Source organism: Typopeltis vanoorti, chromosome 8, assembly GCF_054136105.1.
Source record: "Typopeltis vanoorti isolate ZY-2024b chromosome 8, IOZ_Tvanoo_1.0, whole genome shotgun sequence".
NCBI lineage: Eukaryota > Metazoa > Arthropoda > Arachnida > Uropygi > Thelyphonidae > Typopeltis > Typopeltis vanoorti.
Window position 1 is genome coordinate 91,759,792 of NC_143556.1, and position 26,864 is coordinate 91,786,655.

Below are 26,864 nucleotides of genomic sequence, written 5' to 3' on the forward strand. Positions count from 1 at the left end.
GTTGTCTATTTCCAGATTTAACTTGCCATCTTCACTAAAAGCTGTGCCTAGTAAAATATTTCAGCTATTTAGCTGAAATATTTTACTTGTTCTATAGGCACTGCATTCAGAATGCAGCTGAAGTTTTCTATATTGCTGCTCTTCATGCCAAATTTGTTAATTCTTTAGCTAAATTATTCAATTTAGTTAAAGAATCCTGAAGACCTGCACTAGACATGTTTGGCAGTACCACATCATCTAAATAAAGCAGAGCTAAGTTTGACATCACCACTTCTAATATCAGACTTGATGCCATTGTTGTTGGGTTTTTTTTTTTTCATATGATTCATATAGTGATGAATAAGAGTGGAGATAATATGCATCCTTGTCATACCCCTGATTTTACATCAAACATCTTCCTGACTTTTGTAATTTTTTTCCCTCAGTTCATCAAGATTTGAAGCCAGATCATGGTGGAATACCTCAATATCATCTACTCCAGTTGCCTTTCCACTTTTCACATTTTGACAGCTTTTTCTATCTCAGTTACTGATGTGTACTGCTCTTTGCATTCCTCTTGAAAATTTTCTAGTGTGGTTCTGTCACTGCTTGGTTCATTTAAGTCTTTCAAGGTCATTACTCCAGACATCTATGATATCCTTATCTTCAGTTTTCATGTCACCTTTATCATCTTCGATTCCTTTTACAGTACTCTTTCCTCTATTTATAAGCCTCCAGAACATTTTGCCGCCTTCTTGATATTTATTTTTTATATTCTTACCCAAGTCTTCCAATGACTTTTGTTTAGATTTGTTATTCCACTGTTTTAATGTTTTGGATTTCCTCATCTATCCACCTACAGCAAGCTTGAGAATTTCTTCCTCTTAGTTGATGTATTCAAATGTTTTATGTGTGTAGAGGTATCTAATTTGACATTAAAATCCAAGAATAATTTAAAAGAATTTTTTTTTCCTTCCAGCTTAAAAATAAATAAACAAGTAAAATAAAAGAGTTGCTCCTCAAGTAGTCTTAAAAAGTTTTTGCTGGTAACTAAGGTATGCACAGTAGAATATTCATTTGATCATGCTGACATCAGGGTTAGGTTATGTTTATATAGTATGGTGCAAAAAACAGCACTGAATAACTACAGCGATATATGTTATGGAGTAAATGGGGTTTATTAACAAAGAAATATATGTTTACACACGATATGATGTACATCCAGAACTATTGGTGGGATCTTGCTCAAATAAAGCATTAACGACAGTAGATTACATGCTCAAAATGGGCATTGTCTTTCAAGACAGATTTCATAGCACATGTGAAGGTTCTCTGTCATCTTGGAGAACAAGGGGTTGGGACATCTGCTGGACATATCATGTAATTTTATCCCTCAGTTCATCGAGGTTTGAATGCAGATCATGGTGGAATATCCCCAAACAAAAGCATCAAGTGATGTAAGATTGGAAGAATGCGAAGGATATGGGAATTCTGTGAATCTCGAAATAAGCCTCCTGAGGAAGTCTTCTGACTAATAGGCTCTAGAACCACGTAATGCGTGACAGGTTGCTCCATCCTGTTGGAATAAATGTGCACGAAATGGAATGTTTTTTTGCATGACATATCCAATGCAAATCCTGGGTAAACAGAACCACCACGTTCTTGCTATAGCATTCACTGTTCAAAGTCATGGTTACACCAAGCTCTCAATGATGTAGGGCCCCAATTATGCCATGGACAAAAACTGCACACCATGTGGTGACCTTCTTGCTGCGAAGAGGTTTCTCTTGGACAAATTCAGGTCTTAAGAAATCAAGAAACATGTAGATTCGTCTGTTTACATGACTACTTAGGTGAAAATGTATTTTGTCCAAGAAACAGACATCATGGAGGAAGGATGTATCTTCATAGACATTGGTCAGCATGTGTGCACAGCATTCCCATAGTGCAACATAATCTATTCCTGTTAAACACTGACCGACCTGAATGACATACGAAAAGGCACCTGGCTCCTTAAGGATTCTCTGTGGTGACTGCCTTGGTATCCCAAGTTTTATTGCTTTTTGACACTGACTGCATTTTGGAGACTGTAACACTTTGCTCCAGCACATGCCTGCAATTCTCACTTATTTGACAGTTCATAGTCTCTTTGAATGCCCTTTGCATTGCAGCATAACACTCCTGATATGTCAGAACCTCTTAATTAAGTCGATGATGAGAATGTTGCTTGGGGCATGCAGATGGAAACGATTTGGCCATATTATAATAATCACAGCTGAATTTTCTGTTGTTCATAATTTAAATTGTGTTTACAAGAGCTATTAGAGGCAACAATAGCCTCTAATGTATCGTTTTGAACGTAGTTTTTTTACAGGTGCATTCTAGGAATTAAATTGTCACACCTTGTACAAGCTTTGCTTATTCTGTTTATTTCCATATTTGTCATTTTAATTCAAAGTTGTGCTGAAATCTTTTACTTGATCTTAGGTTAACCACTGAGAAGGTTGTTTAAGCTTCCTGCTTATTTTTATAGTTTATCTTTTCTGCTGATTTTCATACTAAATCTGTTATAGCAGTTATTCAATTTAGAACCTTGAACTCTTACACTGGATTTATTCAAGAGTATAACATCTACATAAAGTAAAGAGCCAAAATTAACATCTCCAACTTTAATATCAGTTTTAATGCCACTTTCATTCTCTGTGATCTATTTAGATGAATAACAGTGGAAAGAGTGGGCATCCCTCTCACACATCTGATTTTTACATACAACCATTTTTCTGTACCTCTTTCAAGTCTAACTCCTTATGACTTAAATAAGATTATGCGTTACTCTGTATAATGTCCAATTTTCACCATACAACTGTAGTGTTCTGAATAGCTTCCTTAGCACTTTGGTGCATTCCTTTTCAAAATGTACAAAACTTCAATATAGATCGATGTTATACCCTCATGTTTTCTCATCCATTTGTCTATCTGATCCTGTCAACTATCTTGCATGAACCCCTCCCTCCCATACAGAGTGTGTTCTTCTCCCAGATTCTTCCTCCACAACTTTTGTAGTCTCAAGTATGCTTGCAGAAATCTTACTTGGAACACTCAGTAAAACTGGAATATAAGAATTTTATTATACAGTGCAGCCATTGTAAACCTTTTATATATTTTAGCCTTTCTGGACAAATATGATCTACTCCAGCTGCCTTTTTTTCACCTTTCAGATCTGGTTGTGATTTAATCATGTAGAGCTATCATAGTAACCTGAACACCCCCCCCCCCCCTTGGTGGGGTAGTACATATGAGGAAATTGATGATGTTCTGTTTTGATCAGCTAGTGAGAAAGTTCAAATTTTAGTTATTAAAAAATAAATAAAAAAGAATCATATAAAGCAGTATAGAACACTACAATTTATTCTGTTTCTCAATAGAATAAATCAAGGAATGTAACAAATATGGCTTCACTGCAAAAAACCTGTTAAAAACGATACCATTGCAGGGGAAAACACACACACACACACACACACACACACACACACACACACACACACACACACACACACACTCTGTCCAAAAAGAAACCGAACTTTTGATAAAAAATAAAACACAGGCCAATTATAATTATTCAAATCATTTATTTCAATCAATGTACTCTTCCTCAGCTTCGATACAGCGTTTGGCACAGTCAATTAATTCGTTAAATGAGTTTTTTATATCAGTTTTTGGAATACTATTAAGGGTTACGATTACTGCCGCTTGAACATTTTCAGTGGTGTCGTATCGCTTTCCTTTCATCGGTAAATGAAGTCAGCGGAATAGAAAGAAATCACAGGGTGCTAAATCAGGTGAATTTGGCGAGTGATCCAACACACAAACTTGGTTTTTGCTCAAAACCGTCTCACAGTGTTCGAATGATGAGATGGTGCATTATCATGCAAAAGTGACCAGCTGCCTTCATCACGATATTCATGTTGTACGTGATGAATTCTCACTATCAATCACTTCAAAACTTCGAGATAAAACTCACCATTGACCGTTTGGCCAGGCAGAACAATTCTTTGTTGATAATGCCCTTGGAATCAGCATTGTCTTTACTTTTGACTTCTCCAAGCGACTTTTTTTCACATGAATTCTGGAACTCTTCTGGTGGTCTCCACTCAGCACTCTGGCACTTTGTTTCAGGCTCATACTCAAGACATTGCTTTTCGTCACCATTAACGATCATTTCAAGAAAGTTTGAATCTCCTTTCGAGCGGTTTTAATGAGGTCCTTGCATTGTTCAATTCGATACATTTTTTGATTGTCGGTCAACTTGTGGGGAATAAATTGCGAATTCAATTTAGAAAGGCCCAAACTCTTGGACAAAATGTTGTGCACAGTTGATTTTGGAATCCCCAATTCATCTTCAATCAATCTCATGGACGATTTCAGGTTTTCTTTGATGAAATCGCGCACTTTTGGGATGTTAACTTCGCTCAGTCCAGTTTTTGGACAGTCTGGCTTTTCATCGTCCTCAAGCATCTCACGACCACTTTGAAATCGCTTAAACCACTCGTAAACTTGAGTATGGGATAAGCATTCATCACCTTATGCTTTTTGAAGTATTTGATGCATTTCAGTAAAACTTTTACCAAGTTTAACACAAAAGTCAATCACAGCTCTCTTTGAAACTCATTTTCCGACACTGTCACTCTTGGCACTATAACTCAGCTTCTAATGAAACAAATGTCATAAACAGTTGACACATCACTAATGAAGGCTGCCGCTTTCGGCAACAAAAAGATACAACAGGTGGAGCCACTAGTTTCTTCTATTTTCAAAGAAAAGTTCGGTTTCTTTTTGGACAGAGGGTGTGTGTATATATTATATATATGTCAAGGTATTAATGAATGGATGAATTTAGGGGAGGCTTTCATCCAGCAGTGGACAGGAAATGGCTGATGATATATACATGGTGAAAGAAATAATGGCAAGCGCACCATCTATTCACAGATTCCAAATTAAGTCAGAGTAGACTATCAAATTCTTAAAGGAAAAATCCAAAACTGAAGAAGCACAACCTCATAGAATCAAATCTAAAAGCCAGGTGGATTGCCCAAGTATAAATACCCAAAACAATTTTCAAGGCATCTGGTACATCTACATTCCATTGTGCAGTTCATGGAAGCACGTAACCCTCCATCTGTCTATCAGCAGCTCTTTTAAGTTTTCAGCAGAATATTTTATGTCTGTAAATGTAGTTTCTTGTCTTTACATGCTGAAGAGGTATGTTGACCCTATGACCTGGAAGTTTTGATTTGCTCAAAATTTCTTCATTAACATGTTCATTATGGGGGACTATTGAGTACGTTTTGTGCTGACTGCAGAGGCTTAATTGACATAATATATGTATGCCACTTCCCTGGGGGGCTCATTTTGAGGTCCACAGAATTCCTGTACCTTTTGCATTCTCCTAATCTCATATCACTTGATACCTTCATTTGGGGATATTCCACCATGATCCGCATTCAAACCTTGATGAACTGAGGGATAAAATTACATGATATACCTAGCAGATGTCGCAACCCTTGTTCTCCAAGATGACAGAGAACCTTTGCATGCACTATGAAACATGTCTTGAAAGTCAATGCCCATTTTGAGCATGTAATCTACTGTCATTAATGCTTTATTTGAGCAAGATCCCACCAATAGTTGTGGATGTACATATCATGTGTAAACATATATTTCTTTGTTAATAAACCCCGTTTAATCCATAATATATATATTGTTGTAGTTATTCAGTTTTTTTTTTGTGCCATGCTGTATATAAACATAACCTTACCCTGATGTCAGCATGATCAAAAGGATATTCTACTGTGCATACCCTAGTTATTGGGGAAAAAACTTTTTATGGCCACTCGAGGAACAATTATTTTATTTTACTTGTTTATTTATTTTTAGTTGGAAGAGAAAAAAAATTCTTTTAAACTATTCTTGGATTTTAATGTCAAATTTGATAAAAGTTGGAGGTTTATTTTGCACTTGGTTAGACTATAATAAATTTAGTTTAATCCTTTATCCAAGTTTAGGCAAACAAAGTTTGCACCTGAGAATATCTTCAGGACTGAGGCAAGGTGATACATCTGTTGGCAACTGGTAGCAAAGGTGGATCAACCTCTCATCACTCACTCCTTGTCTTAGTATCTCCCATAATGCAAAGCACATCTCCTTGCGGACATGTATAATCCCATGCACTAAGGGAAGGGCCACTACCCAGACCGGTTCCGACCTTTATTAAGGTCTTGTCAGTGGGAGGCAGGCCCAGAAGTGGTGATACCAAGGCAGAAGCACTGGAGAGGTCATATTTACCTATATGGGTTGCCAAAGGGTGTACCACCTTATTATTTAATTACTCTGGATTTAGAGAAAGGTGTTGGAAGTTTTTTTTTTCCCTCACTTGGTTAGACTATAATAAATTTAGTTTAATCCTTTATCCAAGTGTAAACAAACAAAGTTTGTGCCTGAAGTATCTTTAGGACTGAGTATAACCTTAATTCTGCCTTAGTATCACCACCTCTGGGTCTGGCTTCAGTAACGGTCGAAACCGAATCTGGGTAGTGGCCCTTCCCTTAATGCATAGCATTATACATGTACGCAAGGAGATGTGCTTTGCATTATGGGAGATACTAAGACAAGGAGTGATGAGAGCTTGGTCCACCTTTGCTGCAAGGTGCCAACAAATGTACCACTTTGCCTCAGTCCTGAAGATATTTTCAGGCGCAAACTTTGTTTATCTACACTTGGATAAAGGATTAAACTAAATTTATTATAGATAAAACAGTGTTTTGCTGTATGTACAATATGTTTGCCAAAAACAGTTCTAGGTTCAGTTGTCATAATAATGAATGTTAGTATGCAAGAATGTAATTTAAAAAAAATACATTTGTATGATAATTTCCTTATTTATCTTAATAAGTTATATATAGTAAGCAGTTGAGTGGCAAATCACTTAATATATTTCAAGAATGTAAGAATATATATATCTATTAAAATACAATTACAAATTTATCTTTTAAAATTAATAAAATATTAATTAAAATGCTGTTTTTAAGGTGAAAGCCATTCCTGGTCTAGGAACTACTATTGATGTTATTCTTGTCAATGGAAGACTTAAAGAAGGAGATACTATTTTACTAGCTGGGCATGATGGTCCTGTAGTTACTCAGATTCGTTCCCTTCTTATGCCTCAGCCACTGAAAGAATTAAGAGTGAAGGTATGATTTCCTAAAATTAGATGAGTACAATATTTGAATCATTTAGTAATTATGTTCGATTGCCACATGCTTTTTATTATTTTGAAATTCATGCTTAGATTTTCTTGTTTTACCTATTTTAAAAAATTATTTCTTGAAATATTAAACTTTTATAACCATGTGTTGGGGGGGGGGGGGCTTATAGCAGTAGTTGACTGTAAATGTAATGATGATGTGCTTATATTACTATCCCTCACTGCACATTATCCCATATCATAATGAAATTTAATCAGTTTTAACTGAAAACTTAGAAGACAAATATTCATCACACATAGATTTTAATCAGATGCATTGCTAAAAGGAAGTTCTTGCAATTCTATGTATACATAAAATTGCGAGAACTTCCTTTCATCTATTTAACTGTTTTCATACATTGAAAACAGTTACACTTAAATATAATATTTGCAAATATCAAACTATATCCAGTTGACTAAAACACAGAGCCAAAAAGGCTTCACTTCGCCGATGCAAAATTATATAAATTAAGTGGATGTTAAATCCAGCATTATTTCAAAGACGAATACAGAAACTATAAAAGTTTCATGTGAAATTTGACCAGAGAGCTTAACTGCCATACTACAAGTTACCCTAGCTGAGCCTTATAGGTGACATGAACACTAGCGTCCATATATTCGTCTCCTATTGGTCCATTTTAATAAGGTTTTACTGACTGACAGCTGTTTCAAACTCGTTGGTTTTCATCAGAGACCAGGTAGAAACCTAAGAGAGCAAAACTTTCAGTACTAAGAAACTTGAAGCGTCGGAGAAGTGTGTTTTCTGTAAGCAAACTCTTGGGCAGTGCATGAAGTATTTACTAAAATAAAGAACCAAAAAGGCTTCACTTTGGCAATGCAAAATTATATAAATTAAGTGGATATTAAATCCGACATTATTTCAGAACCAAATACAGAATCTATAAAAGTTTTATGCAAAATGTGACCAGAGAGCTTAACGGGAATACACTCGCCGCCACACTAAAAGTTGCCCAAACTGAACCTTATAGGTGACATGAATGCTAGCATCCATATATTTGTCTTCTATTGGTCCATTTTAATAAGGTTTCACTGGCCTGACAGTTGTTTCAAACTTTTGAAACAGCTGCTCGGCCAAGAATTAGAGGAATGTGAAATTATTATCAACAGACCTCCATCATGGGAGGGCCCACTCTCACATGCACAGCTCATACCTTGACTTAAATGGGGGGGGGGGGGGGGGTACGTGGCAATTTTCTGCTATGTATAATTAAAGGAATCGTTATATATTTCAACAAACAGTGCAATTAGAGACAACCAGGATAAAACAGCACCAACTAATGAATCACATCCCCTCTCCAACAGAAACTGCTGTATAGACCAAGCAGAACCATATGTTGCCGGTGGAATATATGGTTTTGCTTGACACCACCCCTGTCATTATCATGTTAAAACTAAGAAATATATAGTGAATGTGTTTCAGATATTATGGAATTCGGTTGAAGGGAATTAGCATTTCAACTCAACTGTTGAAATGCTAATTTGTCTTTGGTTCGCGCGTTCTTTTGTTAATACTGCACCAATCATATGAAGTTCTTTACTGCTCTACGTATCTCAAGTCTTGTAAATTACTGATAATTTTTGCTTGAAATAATGGGAAAGAAGATGATGCTATTTGGGTAGATGACTTTGATGATGCACACAAAGAAACTTTTCTCGATGCCAAAAGTAGTGATAGCGAATAGGAGCCTCTTGGTAAGTTGCACCATTTTCAGTTTTCTTCTGAAAACTTTTCTTTCCGAAAATTCCTGCACGTATCTCGCAACAAGATTTTTTAGCTTTAAGTTTCGGAAAAAAGTTAGAGTTATATTCGAGTAAATACAGTATTTTTTTTAGCTTTCAAATTCTTACGTATGTATATGTCCAATCCTCACCTTCTCATGGTGCACCCTGTTGGATATCTACCTGGATACTGAACGAACGAGGATGGGCTGGCAATTTGGGATTTAGTCGACCAAATTGTATTCTTATTGGTTAAACCAAAATACAAAATGATGGTACAACATGACAAAATTTCATGCTGGCTGGGGCGTCGCCCAGTTAAACAAGGCCTCCGTTGTTTTCGCCAGGGAGCCAGGGCAAACAGCAAAAATTCAGCTACTGAAACAAATCTGAAAACACACCCCAACTCAACATCACCAGAGTTAAAGATTGGTACTACCAACATAAGAAGCCTGAATGGCAAAGAAACGGAGCTAGTTGAGGAATTAGATAAGTACCAGATCGACATAATAGGGTTGACTAAAACAAAAAAGACATAAAACTGGTGAGATCTTTCTGAACAATAAATACAAAATGTTATATTCAGACAATAACAATCAAGGAAAAGAAGGAGTAGCCATAGTATTCAACACAAAATACGAATCTAATCTTCTTGAATGGCAGTCAGTCTCATGTAGAATAATGTGGGGAAATATGAGAATGGAGAACTGGACAATGAGACTTATTTGTGCCTATGGTCTCACAGAAGGTTCTACTAAGGTAGAATTGGAGGAATTTTTTGAGGCTTTAGAAAAAGCAACTGACAAATTGAAAAATGAAAGTTGGTCCTTGTTGGGGATCTAAATAGCAGAGTAGGAAATGAGTGTGAGACATACAAAAATATTTTGGGAAAATTTGGAGAAAAGAGCAAAGCTAATAATAATGGCAAATGTCTGTTGGATTTCTGCTCAGGACATGGATTGCTTATTGTACACAAATTCACATGGAGAGAAGAGGCAAGGAATAAGAAAAGTCTCATTGACTATGTTATTGTTGATAGTGATTTTTTCTCCCTGGTGAAGGACACCAGAGTCTACAGAGGATTTGAAATTGGAAGTGATCACTATTTAGTCTTGAGCAGGATAAAATTAAATTTCATATTGAAAAGAATAACATGTAAGAAAGTTTTAAAGCGAATAAAAGTTGAGGAGGTGTGAACTGTAGACTAAAATACACAAAGATTATTGAAGAAAAAAATGAAAGAGTTTGAGAACAGGAACCAAACCTTGGAGATTTAGTGGCAAGCCTTGAAGAAAACCCTGATTGATTCATCTAGAGATGCATGTGGTGAAGTTGTCTGCAAGGATAGAAAAATTAGAACTCCATGGTGGACACAGGAAGTTATAGAGGCAGTAAAGGAAAAGAAGAAAGCATATCAATAGTTCCTGGCAAATAAATCAGCTTGTGCTCTTAGAGAATACAGAGACAAATGTAAGAAAGCTAAACACTGTGTAAAACTAGCTAAACAAAAGTCATGGGAGGACTTTGGCAAGAACATAGAAAATAAATATCAAGAAGGTGGCAAAATATTATGGAGTTTGTTGAAGAAGCTTAGGTATGGAGGAAAGAGTGCTGTAAGAGGTGTTAGAGATGATAAAGGTGACATGAAAATGGGAGAAAAAGATATGGAATATCTTTTTCTTATGTCTCTTGTCATATGGAATAAGAGAGAAATTAGTCGTAACACTAAGTTAGCTGTATACAAGACAGTGTTCAAACCGATTTTAACTTGTGGATCTGAGAGCTGTGGCAGAAGTAAAACACTTGACCAAAGACTAGAGACTGCAGATATGAGAGTCCTGAGAAAGATTAGAGGCATGAACAGATGGCATCGATGGCAATATCATATTAAAAACGAGGATATTAAGAAAGAACTTGATATTGTCAGCATCCAGGAATGCGTTAGCAGAGCTAATCTCAGGTGGTATGGTCACTTAAACAGAATCAGCGAGGAAAGATTAGCAAAACAAGCGTTCTCTGCCAAGTTGGCAGGAAAATGGCCCAGAGGAAGACCAAGATATAGGTGGATTGATATGGTACAAAGTGCCTTAGACGATAGAAATATAAGATATGATAATGTTGGAGTCTTGACAAGTAACAGACTGATTTGGAGGAAAATTGTAGATAGGAAATTAGTAATGATGTAAATTTTTCGTGTAGTACTATCATATCCTGTACACCCCTTGAGGGTACATGTCAGGAATTTGATGATGATGATTGTTTCAAATACTTCTAGCATTTGAAAACATATACACTAGCTGATTTCTGTTTCTATGTCCCACTAACCCAACTTCTCGGATATGAATCCTCTGCACTCCCTTGTCCATTGCTATATGTCAGTGATGACAGACAGCAATGGACAGGGGAGAGTGCAGAGGATTCATAATCCTTTCTTGCACACTCACACATCTACACCTTTTATACAGTGTCCCTCTGTCCATTTTGTGTTCTTTCTCTCTTATCTTCTTCACTTGTACCACTCATCTCTCCATTCACAAACTTACCTATCTTAGTCTTCCACAACACACCTTGCTTCCTCAGGTCTTACATTCACTTCAGTCATTCTTCCTTTCAGGAACAGTTTCTTCAGCTGACTCACACCACATCCGTTCAAATGTAGCCCATCTCTTTTATACAGCTGTGTTTGTCCCTCAAACTCATCCCACACATTCACAAAACGAACTCTTTTTTTTCCTCACACACAACTCTGCTAGCATACAATTCTCGTTCGTCTTTTCAGCACATTGTCGTACCTGGCAAAACATTGACTACCTTACTTACCATGCTGTTACGTTTCACTCTCTTTAACATCCTTACAACATCCCTCCTTACTTTCTTCTTGTCAAATCATTTGTGCCATCTACCACTACCAACTCTTTTGCTTGCATACTCCTCTCGTCCAATGTTTCAACAATTCTGCTCATTCTACCTCACGGAAAACAGACCTTGTGCACCATTTCACTCACCACATCTCTTATCAAATCCCTGTACCTTCTCATCTCCCTTTTTACCTCTTTTACATTCTGGTGTCAAGGGTTAATTAATCATCGGATCTTAAACCGTTCATGGGATAAAGTGGTCAGCCCTACACCCCGGTGTATCCTATGTCCGTAGTGTTGAGTTCTCAAGGCCGGTTTGCCTGCTTTGCGGGATGAAAAACCTCAGGATAAACTGGGAAAAAAAACCTGCTGTCCATGCCCAAGACCAACTAACTTGGCTATGCCTGAGGAAGATCCTTCAGCTCCTCGTGTCACTGACGGGAATCGAACCTAGGACACTCCTTCCCCAGGCATGTGGTTGCGAAGCACACAGCCACTAGGCTAACGGTGCAGACACTTTGTGTTCGATGTACCTTGCTACCGTGAAATCTTATCTCATCCTTCTCACATTCCCATGCAAGTCCGTGATTCTCCCCAGTTTATTTCTCATACTTTTAATCTCTTGTATCATATTTACCAACTCTGCTTTCATACCTTCAATTAGTTTTTTTGTGCCATTTACATAAATTGCATTTTCACTACCATCATTTTGTATATTGATATATTGACATAGCTAAACACTGTGTAAAACTAGCTAAACAAAAGGCATGGGAAGACTTTGGCAAGAATATGGAAAATAAATATTAAGAAGGTGGCAAAATATTCGGGTGGTTGGAGGTTGTTAAAGAAGCTTAGAAATGGAGGAAAGAGTGCTGTAAAAGGAGTTAGAGATGATAAAGGTGACATGAAAACGGTAGAAAAAAATATCCTTGAAGTATGGGGTAATTACTTTGAAAAACTGCTAAATGAAACAAGCAGTGATTACAGCACAGTGGTAAAAAACACTGACCAGGCATTCAGTCAGGAATACATAGCCATACTTGAAGTAGAAAAAGCCATCAAAGGCTTGAAATGTGGAAAGGCAGCAGGAGTAGATGATATTCGACCAGAAATGTTGAAATATGGTGGTATGAAAGTCTTACAGTGTCTGCACTGCATAGTTCAGAAAGCCTGGACAGAGGGACGACTTCCCGATGATTGGAGTAGAATATCTAATAGTACCCATATATAAAAAGGGAAATAAAACTGAATGTGAGAATTACAGAGGTATTTCCCTACTGAGTGTTCCTGGCAAGATTTATGCCAGTATACTTTAGAATCGGTTGAGAAGAATTGTGGAAGAAAAGCTTGAAGAACAAGCTGGATTCAGGCCAAATAGAGACTGTCAGGATCAGATCTTCACTTTACGACAAATAGTCGAGAAAGCATGGGAATATAACAAAGATCTGTATTTAAGTTTTGTCGAATTGAAAATTTGGAAGAGGCATATGACAAGGTGCCAAGAGAGAAGCTATTCAATACGTAGTCTTTATTTGAGTTGTAAGTCAGCAGTTAGAATTGAAGGAAGTACAGGAAGATGGTTTAATGTTAAATCTGGTGTCAAACAAGGATGTACATTATCCCCTCTGTTATTCATTATCTGTATGGGTCACATTATGAAGGAAAGTGGTATTAAACATGATATCAGAATTGGAGATGTTAATGTCAGCTCTTTGCTTTATGCGGTTGATGTTATAATTCTAAATAAATCCGCTATGAGTTTGCAAGATTCCCTGACTAAATTGAATAACCGTTTTAATAGATATGGTATGAAGATCAGCAATAAAAAGACAAGGACAATGAAAATAGGTAGAATCGTTGAAAATGCCAACTGCGTTGTGAACGGAGAGCCTATAGAACAAGTAAAACATTTCAGCTACTTAGGTACGATTTTTAGAATGCCAACTGCGTTGTGAACAGAGAATCTATAGAACAAGTAAAACATTTCAGCTACTTAGGTACGATTTTTAGTGAAGATGGAAATTAAATATGGAAATAGACAACAGAATCAGCAAAGCTGGTATGGTGGGAAGTCAATTGAATAAATTCATATGGAATAAGAGAGAAATTAGTCGGAACACTAAATTAGCTGTATACAAGACAGTGTTCAAACCAGTTTTAAGTTATGGATCTGAGAGCTGAATCAGAAGTAAAACAGTTGACCAAAGACTAGAGACTGCAGATATTAGATTTCTGAGAAAGATTAGAGGCTTGAACAGATGGCATCAATGGCAATATCATATTAAAAACGAGGATATCAGGAAAGAACTTGACATTGTCAGCATCCAGGAATGCGTTAGCAGAGCTAATCTCATAGAACGGGGGAGGAAAGATTAGCAAAACAAGTGTTCTCTGCCAGGTTAGCAGGAAAACAACCCAGAAGAAGACCAAGATATAGGTGGATTGATACGATAACGTGCCTTAGATGATAGAAAAATAAATTCTGATAATGTTGGAGTCTTGTCAAGTAATAGACTGATTTGGAGGAAAATTGTAGATAGGAAGTTAATAATGATGAAAATTTTTCATGTAGTACTATCATATCCTGTACATCCCTGAGAGTACGTCAGGAATTTGATGATGATGCATTTTCGTTACTTTGCACATTATCTTACCAATCACCATTGCTAATTCATCGCTAATTCATATAGTCATCTCTCGTATTTATTCTCCACGTACGATGGGGTGTTTAGAAAATTCTGATGAACACCTAGAACAAAAATTAATTTCATGTCTTCTGATATATTATATTTTTATTATATCCCAAGAGAAAAGATATTTTCTGAAAATGAGAGTCACCAGGCAGAAGCATTAGCAGGTCTTTCAACATCTCTCTCTAAATCCAGAGTAATTTATTAAAAAAGGGTGGCACACCATTTGGCAACTCCTATAGGTAGAGATGACCTGCTAATGCTTCTGTCTGGTATCTCCATCCTGCCTCGGAAAGATAACAGAGAAAGTGATCCTCTCAAGATTCCAAGCAGAAACAGATAAGTTAGGAATTTTGCCTAATGAACAGTTCGGCTTCCGTAGGGCCCCATAGTACATCCCAACAAGTGCACCGGCTGGTAGAAATCATTACTAAAGGTTTCAACTGGAAACTCAATACAGTTGCCATCTTCATCGACGCAGAGAAGGCGTTTGATAAAGTATGGCATCAAGGTCTTCTCTACAAACTGATAAAATTTAATTTTCCAGTCAGGCTAATAAAGGTAATACATTCTTACCTGAAAGACAGATACATGCAGGTCAGGGTAGGCGAAACGGTTTCGACCAGACGCAGGATCTTGGCAGGCGTACCTCAAGGATCTCTTCTGGCACCTCTACTGTTTTCAATATATGTAGCAGACATCCCTCTGAACCCAAGAACATTCACTGCATTATATGCAGATGATACTGCACTGATGGCAAGATCACTGAGCCCAAAACTGGCAACTAAAAGATTACAAAATAGCATACACACCTTAGAAAAGTGGATGGCAGACTGGAGGATCCAAGTTAACCCCCAGAAAAGTTCAGCCATACTGTTCACTAGAAAGAAAATTCACACCATGGAGGATATTTATTTATTGGGAGTAAAGATTCCAGGCAGACTGAAGTTAAATATCTTGGAGTGATTCTTGATAGTAAACTCCTATTCAGCAAATATATTAGTTACATTACCTCTAAGACATCCAACGTCTTAGCACAGCTCTTCCCTATGATCAACAGAAAAAGTAAACTGGATATGCAAACAAAATTAACAATCTACAAGATGGTAATTAGACCGGTTATCACTTACGCATCCCCAGCTTGGAGCCACACCGCAAATTCAAACATTCTAAAACTTCAGAGATTACAGAATAAGAGCCTGAGGATGATTCTGGATGCCCCCTGGTACATAAGAAACACCCATATCCATAGAGAAGTTAATATCCCTTATATCTCTTCCCTTCTCAAAAATCTAGCTGAGAAGTTCTTTACCAAGACAAGTAACCACCCAAACCCGTTAATCAAGGAAGCCTCGGAATATAATGAAGAAGAAATCAACAAATATAAAAGACCAACGTCTATCTTAAGTTCAGCTGAACACAACTAACTTCACTGTCCTCAATGGGCGAGCATAAAGCTCACAAACACTCCATTTAAAGTCCTACCATTACAAGACAAAGGGGAATATGAAAAGCAATTTTGCTTCACCCATCTAGCCAGAAATATTAATGTTAATGTTAATGTGGTATCTCCACTTGGGCCTGGCTCCCACTGAAGAGACCTCAATAAAGATTGAAACTAGTCTGGGTTGTGGCCCTTCCCTTAATGCATAACATTAGACATATCTGCAAGGAGATGTGTTTTGCATTATGGGAGATACTGAGATAGGAACGTTGGTAGCTTGCTCCACCTTAGCAAGGAGTGCCCTGGTGTTGTACCACCTTACTCCAGTCCTGAAGATACTTTCAGGCGCAAACTTTGTTTGCTCACACTTGGATAAAGGATTAAACTAAATTTATTATACTCTAACCAAGTGAAAAATAAACTTTCAGCATGTACAAATTGACATGAAGAGAAAACACAGGGCTTGTTGACTGTGTTATTGTTCATAGTGATATCTTCATGCTAGTTTAGGATGCACTAGTGTATACAGAAGGTTTGAATTAGGAAGTAATTATCACTTAGAAGCAGAATAAAAAATGAATAACATATTGAAAAGAAAAATATGCAAGACAGTTTTAAAAAGAAGTGAACCACAGACTGAACTATACAAATATTATTCAAAAATGAAAGTATTTTAAAACAAGAGCAGCAAACTCTGAAGAAAACATTAATTCAGTTAAGGCATGATGATGCATTTTGCAAGGATGGAAAAATCTTAACTTTAGTGTACAGATGCTAGAATGTTAGAAGCAATCTTGAAAAAGAAGAATACATATCGAAAGTTCCTATCAAGTTAGCAGATGCTGTGAGAGAATACAGAAGAAAAAAAAAAGTGAGATAATTAAGTAATGTGTAAAAGTAGCTAAGTGAATAAGAATAAGGAGATGAATAGCATGAAGGTGGCAGTGTTCTGAAGGCTATTGAAAAGCTTTGAAATGAAGGAAAGAGTACTGTAAAGGTAATCAGGTGATAAAGGTAAAAATTAAAATAATGATATTCTGTCAAATAATTACTTTCAAAGCTTATTAAATGAAATAAACAGTGAGAGAACTGTGGTGAAAATCATATTCAAGAGGAATGCAGTCAGGAGTACATATTAGTATTTGAGGTGGAAAAAGCCATCAAAAACCTGAAATATTTCTGGAAGGGACTGAAGTAGATGATATACCAGAAATGCCCAAATGTGGAGTTAGAAAAGTTTTACAGTGGTTTCAGAAGGTAGAATTCCAGATGGTTGGAGAAGATATCCCATAGTTCCTTTATTATATTAAAAAAGGAAATAAAATTAAATGTGAAAATTACAGCATAATTTTCATTATTGAGTGTTCCAGATTTGTGCAAACATACTTGAGAAAAGGCTAACAAAAATTGTCAAAGGGAAATTGGAATACCTTGTGTCACTCTAGATGCACTCGCCACTTCAACAGGCATACTGTTTTTCATTCTCTGTGAAAGCTAGAGAAAAATCTGGCTTTCACATTTTCCTTAACTGCATCCAACCTCTACTTCCATGCTCCTTGTCCTTTCTCCACCTTACATATAATAAATTCCAACTAGTACCTGTGTCTGGTATGCAGTCTACATATGCTCAATTCATCCTCATAATCTACATTCCATAATCTCAATGTCGTCTTTGTAACTCTTGTTTGCACTCTCTCTACCTCATCTTCATTCCCTCAGAAACCAAGAGACCAAATCTACTCAGTGGTCCAAGTGAGTTGTATCAAGGCCTTGTAAAGAGGCAGAATGGCTTCCTTATGTGTCAGTGTTTGTTTTAGCATTGCAATTATTCTTTGAATTGTATTTGTAATTTTTGCAGTGTGACCTTTGAATTTCAACTTCCTGTCTACCATACTCCAAGATATCTAGCCTCATTGGTTCCTCCAAACATAATCACACCCATATAATATGCCTTTTTAAAAATCCCATCATGCCAAATTAATTGTAACAGTAACACAGAATATTTGAATTAATCATGATGAGGGCATGTGATTCATGTGTATTTTAATGGCTAGCTGATGTTTAGTGCCAGATCTGTGTGCACCAGGTTTTTTTAAATGAGATGACCAAACCTTGTGCAGATTCATGCCTAGCTTTTTGTTGCATTGATTTGGGTTTTGTAACCTTTGCAGGCATTCTTTAAATGATCTGATGAAGAAACTGTAGTTATTAGACCATTTTTGTACACTATTATCAACATACCCTCTAATTTTTGCTGGCCCGTGTGCACATGAAAAACATTTTGTGCACAAGTTTCCAGTCTCGGACTCATTGTACACTAATGTAACATTTCTCATATTAATGTTGCTCTTTCTTCATCTAGCTATAACCTGTAAAATTGCTAGTACTAAATTAATTAACTTAAATACACATAACTACAAAAATTCATCACCGTTTGCATGAATTCAAGTGACTACTGTCTAGACCAGGGATGACCAACTTATTTTTCATAGTGGCCACAGCTATGGCAAATGAAAGCAACATTGACCACATTATGCAAAAATAAAATAAATGATAATTGAAGAATATTAGTTTAATCAAAATAGTTGTGCTTTTAGGTGCTAATTTCATTAAACTGATTTTGGCTATCAACTTGAAATTTTACTTCAAATTTGCTGTGAAAATTGTTAGTGTTGCTTTGTTGTTACACAAAAGATACACTGGCTTATTATTTACTCCCATCACTGCATATTTCAACTCCCAACTTTTGTTAAATTTTCATTTAATATTTTTCCAGTCATGCGCCATTCTCCTTTCGGCAGCAATGCTGGAATCATTTAAATTATCTTTACTTTTTTAGTTTTCACCATCATCTTCTGAATTCTTTTATTTTTGAATTATCCACTTATCCATGTTATGGATTTAAAATGAAATTGATTTAAACACTTCAAGTTACACAATATAAATATGTTTGCAAGAGCATGCAGAGGTGCACAATTACCTACTTACACTTGTTGAAAACAATTTGCTCGATGCAGTGCAGTTGCTTCATATTACCAAATTTGTGATAAACAATAAATGTTGAATAAAGTTGATTCCTAAACTTGCGAATTAGAAAAATAAGATTTTACCAGTGAAAATATACAAAAAATATTATTTTATAATACAAATAAAATAATCAATTTAATTTTAACTTTTTCCAGAAACACTATTGGCCACAATTGTGTTGTCCGCTGGCCACAGGGTTGCTCACCTTTAGTGTAGCCAGTGGACACTAAACAGATATGCCTTTACAATTTGCTGATGTCAGTGTCAGAATGTGACATAGGCTAAAAATAACTTATTAGAATATATTAAGTTGGAATGAGTTAAAGTAATATTGGAGTGGAGACATTTGGAGAAATTACTAAATGAAAGAAGTGAAAAGTGTGATTTATCATATACAGGTAACTCTCGCTATATGCCATTTAATTATCCATGGTTTTGCATATACTCAGTTTTATTATTGTGGTACATAAGAACTATCGCTGTTTCCTCTACAAGATAGGAAGCTTGCGTGCATGCACTTCGCCTACCCCATCTATTATGTTCAGTGGCTCAGTGTCCATTTTGTGTCCCTACTTTGTATTGGTCTATGTGGTATTTGCCTTTATCTGTAAATCACTTCTTGCTCAGAAATGATTTACAGATATTTATTTTCTTCCTTTGAGCAACATGTCTGGCAAGAAAGGAAACTAAAAATGAAAAGAAGAATGTGAACAAAAATGAAGTGAAAAAAGGCCTGAGAAATTGAATTCTTCAGAGATGAAATTGGAAGTTCTGAATCGGTTTAATAGAGGTGAACATAGCATTGACAATCAAAGGGCCATGGGACTGATTCTGTGGTGATAATGGCTTGATACAATGTGCTCAGTCATCCACGATTAGTAACAAAATCTCAATGTAATGCAAGAGAAAATTGAAAGCATGCGTACTGGCTATAAAGATTGAGCATCAGAACCAGGAGAACATGCCTTTGTCTGGGGTGGCCAGACAAGAGAAGGTGAAAAATTTGTATGAAGATCTCATGAAAGATGAAAAGCAACTGACTCCTGCTGCAAGTTGTGGGTGGTTCACGGAATGCAGAGCAACTCTTATAGCAGTTCTCAATCTCAACATGACTGGAGAGGCTGCAGCTCATGTTGCTACTGAAGAATTTCATAAATTTGTCTTTGAAGCATAGAGGAGGAGGATACATGCTAACAAGTTATAATCAGAAGTAGAAACTTCACGCGAGGCTTCCATTGAGAGATTCTTGAAGCAGCCTTCAGCCTCTTATGAGTGTTCGACTTCAATATGCCAGATAAAGATGTGGTTACAATGTATTAATCATGAAAATAAAGAACTACTTTAATAATTATTAGTTTTATACATATTGAATATTTTATTTACTACTTTTATGCCTTAATATGAATGCAAAAATAAGTGCATTTTCAATTAAGTTAATCTTGAAAGGTTATAATCTCCTTATTTATGAATGCAACCTCTATTATTCCATGTTTATAAGCCTCTCGTTTTCGATATACATGCCAATTCTCGAATGCAACCCTGTGTATAACGAGAATCACCTGAAATTCATTTTTCTAGTATATTCCAAAATTATTGACCATAAATTAAATATTCTGAAAACAAAAAATTTTGTGCACGCACAGCTTAGAGAGAACATTGACTACCATAGTACATGATGGTTTGTCTCTGTATGTGCAGGTAGCCCTGTTTTTCCCTTATATTCTTGGTGTGTTTTGATATGTATATCTCTCCTGAGTGGCCTTTTTGTCTCACAGCAAATTCCATGTGAATAAGTGATCTTTGTATACTTGTGGTTTTGTGTACATAATTGCATGCAATGGCCATGATTAGTCTTTTTCAGGTATTCTGTGTTACCGTTAATTTGCTTTTTGCTTAACTCAGGCATTATAATTTTCTTTACTCTCCTAATGTAGTGTATTTGTATATGACAAGTCTGGAGAACCATGTGACTCATGTTTGTGCTATTGCCTTAAGTAATATCAAAATGAACAAGCTAGTAGTTGACAAGCCATGATTGAATTGGCATGTGCATCTTTGTTGCTTTCAGTGGTAAAAAGGAGTGAATGGAATTTAGAAGAGTGCATTGACATCAAGTTTGTGCAAAGTTAGGCAAAAATGTAAGTGAAACTCTAGACATATTAAGAGTAGTTTATGATGTAATGAAAAAAGTCTAGTGTATTTGAGTGTAATGTAATGAAAAAAGTCTAGTGGCAAAAGAGGTTTAGAGGGGACAAAAGATCCGGGCAACCATAAACTCATCATTGTTCAGACCTCAAAGAAATACTTTTCTTTGCGGTCTGAACCTCAAACACCTTAGACATGAAGTTATGTCCCAGTGGCATCCCTCTACTGTGCTATTAACACCTACCCCATGTTGTCTTTACAAAAAAGGGAAAAGGGGGGGGGGTGATAAAAGCCAACTAACAAACTATTGTCCAATTATTTTCTTACATGTGAGATGCCAAAAATTACAGTACTACTTTCAACAGCAAATTTCTTCACTATCTGGAAAGCTCACAAGTTAATTTGTGATGAGTGATATGGATTTGCTACTCTCTAATATATATAGCCAACCTCTTAACAATGAACACCCACTTTTGGAAAGGTTCAGAGAAACTCAAATAATGGGCACTTCTGACATTGGCATTTCTAGAACATCTGATTTTGATCTGGCAAGATGCCTGCTTGGTAACTACTATCCAATGGTAAATTTTTTCTCTTCTCAGATTTCTCCAAAACTGTTCTCAGGGTACCTCAGGATGTTGTACTTTCATCACTTGCTTGCTCTACCTGCATCACATAAACTACTCCCCTGACCTAAAATCCTATCTAGAGCTATGCTAATCAGAGTACATGTCATTCTTCTTCATTTAACAAACCTCTAAGGCACAACTCTTAGCAACTTCAAGATTTTCCATAACCAATGGCTTAAACTGTGTACCTCCTTGCTATTTATCAGTTGAACAAAGATAACTGTATAAACTTCAATGTTACCAAAACACAATCTATCTAATTTCTCAAAAGAAATTCTCACTTCATTTTCCTTTACTCCTGATAATATCCAGATCTAAATATGATACAATTTCTCTTCTTAGGCTAACTTACATATCAAGACTTTTCTGATCCAAATACATCTCAGCCATACCTTGTTCACCCACCAAAAACCTAGGTGTAATTTTCTTCCGAGGCACTATTCCTTCTAACCTATACCATTGTTAACACTATTGTTGGCAGTTATACAGGTCAAATCCATTTAATCTTGGAATACTGCTCACACATTTGGGATATTTCACCTAAAACAACCCTAAGAATGATTGATGCTACCAAGAAGAGAGCAATCCAACTGATCGATGACCCCATCCATCTCGCTCAGAATCACTCTTCATAGATGCAAATCTCACAGATCACTCATCAATCCCTAGATGTTTTGTTTCTGCCTTATGTTTCATTTATAGGTATTTTTATGGACAGAGTTCTGTTAAACTGACTACCACACACCCAACGGTCAACAACCATTTACTGTCTGGCTCCAAACATACTGAATATGTGTGTTTTATGTAATGTGTCCCAAATAAAAGACAACTACTGGTGAACTATTGGACTTTGGCCAGTTATTTCAATGCAATAAATATGAACAGTGGTGCTTAAGGGTCAAAGCTGTATAACTGAGAGGAGACCTCCACATAGCCTTTAAAGGAATGCAGAGAACCGACCAGAGCTTCTGACCTAATGTCCAATCCTCACCTTCTCATGGTGCACCGTGTTGGGTATCTACTTGGATACTGAACGAACGAAGACGGGCTGGCAATTTGGGATTTAGCCGACCAAATTATATTCTTATTGGTTAAACCAAAATAAAAAATGATGGTACAACTTGACAAAATTTCATGCCGGCTGGAGCGTCACCCGGTTAAACAAGGCCTCCGTTGTTTTCGCCAGGGCGAACAGCGAAAAGTCAGCTACTGGAACAAATCTGAAAACACACCCCAACTCAACATCACCAGAGTTAAAGATTGGTACTACCAACATAAGAAGCCTGAATGACAAAGAAATGGAGCTAGCTGAGGAATTAGATAAGTAACAGATAGACATAATTGGGGTGACTGAAACAAAAAAAAGACAAAAACTGGTGAGATCTTTCTGAGCAATAAATACAAAATGATATATTCAGGCAATGACAATCAAGGAAAAGAAGGAAGTAGCCATAGTATTCAACACAAAATACGAGGCTAATCTTCTTGAACGGTGGTCAGTCTCAAGTAGAGTAATGTGGGCAAATATGAGAATGGGGAACTGGACAATGAAACTTATTTGTGCCTATGGTCCCACAAAAGGGTCTACTAAGGTAGAATTGTTGAAAGTTTATTTTTCACTTGGTTAGAGTATAATAAATTTAGTTTAATCCTTTATCCAAGTGTGAGCAAACAGGGTTTGCGCCTGAAGTGTCTTCAGGACTGGGGTGGGGTGGTGCAGCGCCATGGCAGCTCGTTGCAAAGGTGGAGAAACACCTTTGCTCCACCTTTGCAACGAGTTGTCCTGGTGCTGTGTCGCCTTGCCCCGGTCCTGAAGATGCTTCAGGCACAGTCTTTGTTTGCTCACACTTGGATAAAGGATTAAACTAAATTTATTATAAGGTAGAATTGGAGGAATTTTTTGAGGCTTTAGAAAAAGCAACTGACACAATGGAAAAAAAAAAAGTTGGTCCTTGTTGGGGATCTAAATAGCAGACTAGCAAATGATTGTGAGACATACAAAAATAATTTGGGAAAATTTGGAGAAAAGAGCAAAGCTAATAATAATGGCAAGTATCTCTTGGATTTCTGGTCAGGACATGGACTGGTTATTACTAACACCATGTTCCAACATAAAAATGTGCACAAATTCACATGGAGAGAAGAGGCAAGGAATAAGAAAAGTCTCTTTGACTATGTTATTGCTGATAGTGATGTTTTCTCCCTGGTGAAGGAGACCAGAGTGTACAGAGGATTTGAAATTGGAAGTGATCACTATTTAGTCTTGAGCAGGATAAAATTGAATTTCATATTGAAAAGAATAACATGTAAGAAAGTTTTAAAGCGAACAAAAGTTGAGCAGCTCTCAGATGTGAACTGTAGGCTAAAATACACAAAGATTATTGAAGAAAAAATGGAAGAGTTTGAGAACAGGAATCAAACCTTGGAGCTTCAGTGGCAAGCCTTGAAGAAAGCCCTTATTGATTCAGCTAGAGAGGCATGTGGTGAAGTTGTCTGCAAGGATAGAAAAATTAGAACTCCATGGTGGACACAGAAAGTTAAAGAGGCAGTGAAGGGAAAGAAGAAAGCATATCAAAAGCTCCTGGCAAATAAGTCAGCTTGTGCTCTTAGAGAATACAGAGACAAATGTAAGAATGCTAAACACTGTGTAAAACTAGCTAAACAAAAGTCATTGGAGGACTTTGGCAAGAATATAGAAAATAAATATCAAGAAGGTGGCAAAATATTCTGGAGGTTGTTGAAGAAGCTTAGGAATGGAGGAAAGAGTGCTGTAAAAGGAGTTAGAGATGATAAAGGTGGCATGAAAACGGGAGACAAAGATATCCTTGAAGTATGGAGTAATTACTTTGAAAAACTGCTAAATGAAGTAAGCAGTGATGACAACACAGTGGTAAAAAACACTGACAGGCATGCTGTAAAGAATACATATCCATACTTGAAGTAGAAAAAGCCATCAAAGGCTTGAAATGTGGAAAGGCCGCAGGAGTAGATGATATACGACCAGAAATGCTGAAGTATGGTGGTATAAGAGTCTTACAGTGGCTGCACTGCATAGTTCAGAAAGCCTGGACAGAGGGATGAAATCCTGATGATTGGAGTACAGCTCTCATAGTACCCATATATAAAAAGGGAAATAAAACTGAATGTGAGAATTACAGAGGTATTTCCCTACTGAGTGGTCCTGGCAAGATCTATGCAAGTATACTTGAGAAATGGTTGAGAAGAATTGTGGAAGAAAAGCTTGGTGAAGAACAAGCTGGATTCAGGTCAAATAGAGGCTGTCAGGATCATATATTCACTTTATGACAAATAGTTGAGAAATCATGGGAATATAACAAAGATCTGTATTTAAGTTTTGTCGATTTGGAAAAGGCATATGACAAGGTGTCAAGACAGAAGCTATTCAATACGCTACAGTTATATGGTGTCAATGGGGCATTATATCAAGCAGTACTTAGTCTTTATTTGAATTGTAAGTCGGCAGTTTGAATTGAAGGAAGTACAGGAAGATGGTTTAATGTTAAATCTGGTGTGAGACAAGGATGTACATTATCCCCTCTGTTATTCATTACCTATATGGATCACATTATGAAGGAATGTGGTATTAAACCTGATATCAAAATTGGAGATGTTAATGTCAGCTCTTTGCTTTATGCGGATGATGTTATACTTCTAAATAAATCCGCTACAAGTCTGCAAGATTCTCTGACTAAATTGAATAGCTGTTGTAATAGATATGGTATGAAGGTCAGCAATAAAAAGACAAAGACAATGAAAATAGGCAGAATCATTGAAAATGTCAACTGTGTTGTGAATGGAGAACCTGTGGAACAAGTAAAACATTTCAGCTACTTAGGCACAATTTTTACTGAAGATGGTAAATTAAATATAGAAATAGACAACAGAATCAGCAAAGCTGGTATGGTGGGAAGTCAATTGAATAAATTCATATGGAATAAGAGAGAAATTAGTTGGAACACTAAATTAGCTGTCTACAAGACATTGTTCAAACCAGTTTTAACTTATGGATCTGAGAGCTGGGTCAGAAGCAAAGCACTTGACCAAAGACTAGAGACCGCAGATATGAGAGTCCTGAGAAAGATTATGGGCGTGAACAGTAGGCATCAATAGCAATATCATATTAAAAACGAGTATATTAGGAAAGAACTTGACATTGTCAGCATCCAGGAATGCGTTAGCAGAGCTAATCTCAGGTGGTATGGTCACTTAAGCAGAATGGGCGAAGAAAGATTAGCAAAACAAGTGTTCTCTGCCAGGTTGGCAGGAAAATGACTCAGAGGAAGACCAAGATATAGGTGGATTGATACGGCACAAAGTGCCTTAGACGATAGAAATATAAGATCTGATAATGTTGGAGTCTTGACAAGTAACAGACTCATTTGGAGGAAAATTGTAGATAGGAAGTTAGTAATGATGTAATTTTTTTCATGTAGTACTATCATATCCTGTACACCCCTTGAGGGTACATGGCAGGAATTTGATGATGATGATGATGATGTAGTGTATTTTAATATATGTAAAATTAGTAGAGTTTTGAACTCACAGAAATAATTGTTCAACAAATAGTCTCCTCATTGCAGAATTTATACCAGAATTAAATGTTCAGCAAAGTGTTATTGATGGTTAATGTGTTCTGAACAGAAATCCAGCAAGTACTGACTATTGGTTTTAGTACTACTACATTTGCTCTAAATTTTTCCGAAACAGTTTATATGCCTGGACTTCATTTCCTACCCTGCTGTTTACCTCTCCAACAAGAGTCATCTTTTCTTGTTATGTCAGCTGCCTTTTCTAATGATTCAGAATTTCTTCACCTCTTCCTTCAACCTTGTGTGGGAACATAGACACAAATAAGTTTCATTGTCTAATTCTCCATTTTGAAATCATCTGCATGCATAATTCTGCTTGAAATTGCATGTCAGTTGAGAAGTTTATCTTTGTGTTTAGTGTTCAATGCTGTTGCTAGTCATTCCTTTTTCTGATTGCAGTTGCCTGAATATAACATCCTATATTTATTATTTAGCTGAATCT

At 36.6% G+C, this 26,864-nt stretch overlaps 1 protein-coding gene across 1 annotated transcript in view; it reads left to right on the plus strand.

The window, feature by feature from the left end:
• The window catches only part of eIF5B (eukaryotic translation initiation factor 5B), a 530,511-nt gene that overhangs the window by 336,157 nt on the left and 167,490 nt on the right, over positions 1–26,864 (plus strand). The window contains exon 17 of the mRNA XM_090397300.1: positions 7,065–7,226. Coding sequence (XP_090253426.1) covers positions 7,065–7,226 — 162 coding nt within the window. The remainder of the gene's footprint in view (positions 1–7,064; positions 7,227–26,864) is intronic.